General features: G+C 52.9%; 1 protein-coding gene across 1 annotated transcript; it reads right to left on the bottom strand.

Annotated features, from left to right (window-relative positions):
* Positions 1-3,320: 3,320 nt before the first annotated feature.
* H257_11404 (hypothetical protein) lies at positions 3,321-7,392 on the bottom strand. The gene is made up of 2 exons (XM_009838312.1): positions 4,999-7,392; positions 3,321-4,963 (listed from the first exon to the last, which is right to left on the bottom strand). Exons 1-2 carry the CDS (start codon positions 7,375-7,377, stop codon positions 3,443-3,445), a joined length of 3,900 nt encoding a protein of 1,299 aa, XP_009836614.1. The 5' UTR covers positions 7,378-7,392; the 3' UTR covers positions 3,321-3,442.
* Positions 7,393-7,613: the final 221 nt, after the last annotated feature.

The raw sequence follows: 7,613 nt of genomic DNA, 5'->3' as shown, positions 1-7,613 counted from the left end.
TTTGTGAGACTATTCGAGTTGGCCAAGCAACAGTCCATCCCGCTGTCCATGACCATGGATTTCGGCTTCAACATGAACGCGCTGCCGCGCCAGTTTTCCATACCGCCAGACTCACAGGGCTGCATGTACGGTTTTGACCCAAGCTACAAGTTCGAACGTCACCCTTCGTCGCCGGTGTATCCTCTGTTCTCGTCGACCAGCGGAGCACCTATGGTGAACTACTTTACGAGCACGGAAAGTCGTGAAGTTGTGTATTCTGAGGACGACTCCAGCACCAGAAGCGTCCGTATGGTGGAGGTGATCAAAGTTACGCAGAGAGGACCGGTTTATCGCCCCAACCAACTACGGTTTGGCCTATAACCGTCTCGTTGGGCTACGTGTCCCTCATATTCCGTCACAACTCCGAGCTCAATGTGTTCGACGCTTACAACTACTTGTGCTATCGGATTCAGAGGATGTCGGAATGTGGTCCATCCTCCGAAGGAGCTTTGGGCGCGTCGGCCCAGAATGTACTTGGTCAACATCGTCTGCCATTGTTTAGCCAGGGCCGATGGTACTGGTATAACTGCTGTGTAGTGCCACAGTTTGGATAGTATCATGGTGTTCGCAATGAGACGTCGACCCTTAAGGGTACGTGCTCGGCATCCCCATGTAATGAAGGAGGCATAGTACGTGTCGGAGATGAGGTTGAGTTGTCGTTTGGAGCTCAGCCGGTGACCAAGATGTATGCCCAAGTAACGTATGGGGGCCATGCTAGCTATCATGTTGAGACGGGGATGTACTGGGATGGTGTGGTTGTCGTTTAAAGTCAGTACTTTGCACTTGTTTCGGTTGAGTCGAGCTCCAGCGTAGGAGCAAAAACTCGTCCACAAGGTCAAGCTGACGCTCGACGTTCTCCAAGGACGACGCTAGTATGGTTGTGTCGTCTGCAAACAGTAGTGCTGTGGCTATTTGAGTCTCCGAAAAGGCAATGCCAAGTTCCTCATGGTCACGGAGAAGTTGGCTTAACGGTTCCACGGACAGGACGAAGAGAAGGGAGGACAATGGGTCTCCCTGTTTCACTCCTCGCGATGGAAAAATGGCTTGGCTGAGCGTGCCATTAATGACCAGGTGGGCCACGGGATGGTTGTAGAGTAGCCGAAGCCACTGCAGGAAGCGAGGACCAAAGTTAAAGGTCTCCAGAGTATCAAACATGAAGTCCCAGTTGATGCGGTCGTACGCCTTTTCAAAATCGAGAAACATAGCGTAGCCTTCCTCGCCATCGAGCGCGGTAGAGCCTTTTCGAACGACTTTTTCACCGATGATTCAGAAATGGATTCCCAGGCGCTGATGGTTCTCTCAATCATCTTTCTTCTTTTGTCAGCAGCGGTGATGACCGAATCGGCAACTTTGTTCGTATATTAAATAATGTCGTTAGATTGTTTATGACGTTAGACATTGTGATTTAAGCAGGAAACAATCAACCTCGACTCAAAATCTTATGTGAGCTCCAGAAACTCAAGACCGGAATAATTGTTGTACAGTGAACTCGGCATTAACTCGCAAGTGTTGCACATCAAACTATTTTAGAGTTTGTATGGAGCCATCAATTATCAGTTTTGGAATTATTTTCTTCCAATTGTACAGGTGGACGTTTACTATTCACCCCGTGTGATTGGTGAATCCTATGCTAAAAATATTCATTACGTACTCTGAGCATATATTATCAAACTTGAAAAATACGATGTGTTTGTGTTGAAGGTTTCGGGGTTTCGGGGTTTCGGAGAAACAACACATGGTCGTGGATGCGACGTCCTTGCACAAATCCATTCTGTATGGGATGGATCAGTAGGGGAAGCAGCGAATTGACTCGGTATGCTAGTGCTCGAGTCAGGGCTTTCACCTCGACCGGGATCAGCGAGATGGGGCGATAGTTGCCCGTGTTGCGTCGATCTCCTCCTTTAAACAACACCGAGACAGCCGAACGGCGCTGCATGCCCAACAGCTCGCCTCGTTGTAACTGGTAGTCGAAAACCCTTCGCAGGATCTCCCCAAAGAGTGGAGGGTCAAGTTGGTAGAAACCCGCGGAGAATCCATCTAAACCAGGTGCTTTGTTCGGATGCATTGTTCTAATTGCAGCTGCCAGCTCGGTGCTGGTGATGGGCTGGTCCAGCTCATCTCGTTGTACATCGGACAACTTCGTCTTAAGAAGGCGCAGAAAACGACGTCTGATCACTCTAGAGGGAGGCCGGAAGTCGCGTTCGCACATTATATCACTCCACCGTTCATGAAAGGCGTCGTGGACGAGAGCAGGATCCGACGTATACGATCCGTCACTTTGTTGCACCTCCACAATCGGAACATTGTACAGTCTCCGTTTAGGTGGGCGAAAGAAGTGTGAGGTGGACACCTCATTCTGTGACGCATGAAAATCGAATTGCAGGTCGTTTTGGTGTTGCCGCCACTCGTCTATGATCGACTCGTATTGCGCCTTTGCAAGATGTAGTTGTTCATGCGATATCCTGTGTGTGAGATGGGCAACTTGGGCCCGACACCATATTGCTTCCGCGGGGGAAAAGTGGGCAAAAAGCTGGGGTTGAACTGGTGACCTTTCGGACCCCATGTTCAAACCGCTAGACCACGGTGGCTGGTTCGTTTGGAATTGCTGTTAAGCTTAGTATATACAAAAAGAATCTGAGCACAATGAATGAATGAATTATATCCAATGAGCAGCGACCACACCCATTACTACAGGGTTAGGTCGTCGTAGGAGCGGTCAATTAATGAGCTCTATATAAAGCAAGGTAGCATACTATGTACTGTACGCATTACTATGTAAGTTATGTACTGTTCTACTGTAGTAGTACATGTACTGTTGTAACAGTCCTCAGGAAAAGTACAGTCGTACAGTTCAGATTATTCAGCCAAATTAGACTATTGTTGATTACATTCCAGAATTCCTGCAAATACTAAACCATGGTCATAAATAGTGCATTGAATATCTTGAGATAGCTTAATATGACGCATTTTGACGTGAATGCTGTCGCGGCAATCGCCGTGGCACCATGAGCTCTGTACGTGAGCCCAGACGTAATATACAGGCTCGACTTCAATGAATGACTTGTAGATATATATCATTGGAAGGTATGACCGAGAGATGCGTGTTGACAGGTCTCGTTAGGAAGTATCCTAGCATGACGCAGTGCTCGCCCACCCAGCAGCTCAACGAGGCGCGGAAATACAACGGGGGTGTCAACAACGCCAGAGAATATGCAAGGATATACGTTTAGATAGGATAGAGCTGTAAGGGTCTGAGTGTACGCGATAACACCGACATTGATTGCTCACCGGATGAATTGAGTATTCTATAAACGACCCAGTGGAATTGGCATGTCATATCTTGGGTACGACGATGAATCATGTGGTCCATTTCAATTACTAGTAACTACAAATAACGATTGTGTTAGAGTTGCTTCTCCAACGAATACCCGCCTTCGGTGACGAGGTCAAAGAAGATGCCTGTGCCTGCGTTGACAAGCACCGCGGGTGTGTCGTTCTGGACCAATCGTCCTTGGTCAAACACGAGGATGCGGTCGCAGTCCAGCACCGTGTCCAAACGATGGGCGATAGTAAGCACCGTGGACGTCGCAAACTCGGAGCGCACGACCTGCTGCAGGAGCTGGTCGGTGTCGTGGTCGATGGCCGCCGTGGCTTCGTCCAGGATGACGATCTTGGCCTGGCGCAACAGGGCCCGGGCCATGCACAGCATCTGGCGCTCGCCTACACTAAAGTTCTCTCCGTTCTCATCCACGGGTCCCAGCAGCTTGTCGGGGTCGGCGCCGATGCGGTCGGCCAGCTGCACCTTGGTCAGAGCAATCCACAGCTGGTCGTCGTCGTACTCGACGAACGGGTCCAAGTAGTTGCGCAGAGTGCCTTTGAATAGGACGGGGTTCTGGGGAATGATGGCCAGGTGGCTGCGCAGGTTGTGCAGGCCCATGTCGGCAATGTCGAGCCCGTCGATACGAATGTGGCCCGCTGCGAGGTCGTTCATGCGGAACAACGACATCATCAAACTCGACTTGCCCGCGCCCGTACGCCCGACGACGCCCACCTTTTCGCCCCCTTTGACTGTGAAACTCACGTCTTGAAGCACGAGGGGGGCTGTGGGTTTATAGCGGTAGCTCACTTGGTCAAACTGCACCTGTCCGTGGGTCGGCCACGATGTCGATGCAGCGTCCAACGGTGTGTGTCGCTCGCCTTCCTTGGTCAGTTGGATGTACTCGTACAGTCGCTCGGGGGCGATCAGCGCCGTCTCCATCCGCGCCCAGACGTTGACCAGCCCAGCCAAGTTGGCAGGAATGCTCAATCCGTACGTAATCACGAGGGCGATCAGCCCGGCGCTGATGGCATCGTGCATGACCACGACGCCCATCAAGAGGGCAAATACGATCGTGCAACTGATCAGCTCCACTCGTAGTGCAAACCACTGATTGGACGCCACGGCCACGAACCGAGCGCCAACAAACGCTTCGAGGAGGTCGTCGTGGATGCGGTTAAAGCGACGAAGGTACTTTGGACCGAACGCTCGGATGGTCGTGGAGCCGTCGATACCTTCGCTGACCAAACTCAACAGCGGTGACCGCGTCGTCTTTTGGATGCGGTTCACTTCACGCAACGGCGCCAAAAAGTACGACCCCAAGAAGCCGTACACAGCCATGAGCGGCAGCACTAGCAGTCCCATCCACTGCGTGATGGCGATGGTCGTGACGATCTTGGCGACGATGGAGGCAGTTTGCACGAGGATCGGTGCAAACGAGAACGGAATGAACATGTCCACTTGGAGGATGTCGTCGCCGAACCGATTGAGCACGCGACCAATGGGGTTTGCGTCAAAGAATAGCATGGGGGCTTCCAGAAGACTGTGCAGCATTTCCGAGAACAGCTTCTTGGCGCCGCGCAAGCCATACACGAGCACGGACGAGATCTGCATTTCAACGTCGCCACACAAGTGGCCAAAACGAGGATGCTGTAGATCAGGATGTTGTGGTTCGTGTTGGCTCGAAAGTCGGCCAGAGACAGCGACGTGCTTTGGTTGGACCAGTGGGACAGCCACATGTCACTGCCGACCTTGATGGCTTCGACGGCCAGCGTCAGCAACAACATGACGATCATGGACCACCAGCCTCCGATCGCCCCGATGTACTCGATCACGACGGCCTTGGACACGCGACCTGCGGCGCGCCCTTCTTCCACCACCAGGGTTCCCGTTTCGTGCTCTTCGGACATCAAGGTTTTGTGGTCGTCATATCGCGGCGGCGTGACGACCAAGTCATCGACGATGTCCTGGCTGTCCACCGCCCAGTAGGCCGTCGGGGGGCGCAAGGGGGCGACAGACGAAATTGGCTTGGGCGAGTTGGCGCGCTTGTGAGTGGGCGTGGACTCGGTGACGGTGCCGTCTTGGACGAGGAATGTGCGATGGACGTGGGGGGACTGGATAATGTCGAGGCTGTGTGTGACCAAGAGGATCGTCTTGTACCGAAGCAGACCGAGGAAGCACTTGGTGAAGATCTCGTTCTGCACGATGGCATCCACGGCCGACAGTGGCGAGTCCAGCACAAAGATGTCGGCGTCGCTGTAGCACGCACGAGCCAGGCTTATGCGCGCCTTCTGTCCCCCCGACAAGTTGATGCCTTTCTGTCCGATTTCCGTGCGGTCCCCCGCAGGCAACGCCGCAATGTCCGTGGTCAACGCACACGCTTCCACGACGCTCGCGTACTTAGCTGCGTCGAAGGGCTTTCCAAAGAGGATGATGTCTCGAACGGTGGCGTTCTGAATCCACGACTGCTGTGCAAAGTACGCGACGTCGCCCCCCACAAACACGGTCCCGGCCAGCTTGCGCATCTCACCGAGTAGGGCCGCACATAGCGATGACTTGCCCTGGCCCACGGCGCCATGGAGAACCACAAACTGGCCCTGCTGGATCGTCAAGTTGACGTCGACAAACAGGACTGTCGTAGCGTTGTCTTCGTCGGCACTGGATTCTGCTACCTTCTTGTTGGATTTGCTGGCGCTGTCCGTGTTGTCTGACGGCGTATGCCAGCCAAACGAGCCTTGGTCAATGGCCAGCACCGTGCGGTCTAAGGCGTACTTGGCCTTGAGTGCGGCGTTAGAGGCAGGCGTCTGGACGTCCGACGGGTCGAATTCGTCCATGAGCAGCACAGCATTGATGCGCTTCACCGACACAAAGCACTGCGCTGTGGACATGATAATCACAGGCAGACCAAACAGTGCATCTTGGAGGGACTTAAACAACGCCAGCGTCGAAAACACAATCTCGACGGTCAGCGACAGCTGCATCCACAGCGTAAACGTGGCAAAGATGGTGATCGTGACCAAGACGGGGGTGGTGAACATGAACATCATGAGCACCAAGTAGTACCGCATGTACTTCCAAATGGACACGACTTCGGCGAGACGCAACTCGATGAGTTTGTCGAGGAACTTTTCCTCCCACGCGTTGAATTTCACGATTTGGATCGCTCCAAACACTTCGTTGACCACTTTCATGCGGTTGTCCTTGGCTTGGAACAATATGTCTTGCTCTTTGCCGAGCATGATTGCCACGACAGCGTTGATGACGAGGATCACAAACACAACCCCGAGACCCACAAAGATGGCCCACCCCACGAGCACATACAACAGGTACAGTACGATGCCAATTTGCACAGGGACGATCCAAATGAGGTTCATGTTAGTGGCGAACTCCATGACACTGTTCACGTCGGTGGAGAACAAGTTGGCGATGTCCCCCGCAGACTTTTCCTTCTTGGACTTGGCGTTCAACTTGAGGGCTTTCTCAAACAGCATCGAGCGCAGACTGGACCCGAACTGAAAGCCAATCACATCGTTCATGAACTTCATGTGCGCCTTCACAAACGCACTCACGACTTGGATGCCGTACAGCGACAAAACCAGCAGCGACGTGGCGGTGGGGTCGAACACTGGCTGTTGCACGGCCCGCACTACTTTCTGGAGCACGTACGCGGGTCCGTAGAGGTCACAGGCCGCCGTGAAGAGCTGCATGACAGCAATGACAATGAGCTTGACCCAATAGATGGCGAAAAAGGATCGGAGGAGGCTCTTGCCATGGGTCGCGTACACTGATACGTAGATGGAGGCCAAGGTAGCGGCCTTGTTGGAGTCCTGGAGGGGCCACATGTCGTCGGGGCCGAGTTGGCGTTGGTTGCCGTCCCGAAGAAGGGTGTTGGCCCACCCAAAGATGGCTTTTGAGAGCACGTTGGCATTGTCCAAGGGGTGGGGTGAGGCAAGGAGCTTGGTATGGTCCCCACGAGGACTCTTCACAACGGAGAAGCCTGTCACCGTGCTGTCAGAGTCCATGATGGCTAGGGAGGCAATTGCAAAATGATGGTGAGTGGCTATTGGCAAGCTGGATGAGACATATGATTGTACTATCGTCACCTGCTGTTATTGTTGCAATCTCTCACATCATCGATACGTAGTTGAGGAATAGACATTGCACTCATGGAAATAATCCGTCTCAAGGACGATGTCTTGCTAATAAGGATAAGGATTTGGCTTTACAGTTGGAGATATTGTTGGAGATAAGGAAGTCC

The sequence above is a fragment of the Aphanomyces astaci genome, assembly GCF_000520075.1.
Source record: "Aphanomyces astaci strain APO3 unplaced genomic scaffold supercont1.33, whole genome shotgun sequence".
In the NCBI taxonomy this organism is placed as follows: Eukaryota; Oomycota; class Saprolegniomycetes; order Saprolegniales; family Verrucalvaceae; genus Aphanomyces; species Aphanomyces astaci.
The sequence above is the reverse complement of the archived record's forward strand: the minus strand, read 5'-3'. Positions and strand labels throughout refer to the sequence as shown.

What these genes read in the sequence shown, in the direction of transcription:
- H257_11404 (XM_009838312.1), bottom strand. Translation starts at nt 7,377, where the DNA reads ATGGACTCTGACAGCACGGTGACAGGCTTCTCCGTTGTGAAGAGTCCT. An exon ending in TCCTGATCTACAGCATCCTC is followed by an intron (nt 4,964 to 4,998) that starts GTTTTGGCCACT and finishes GTTGAAATGCAG; the next exon opens with ATCTCGTCCGTGCTCGTGTA.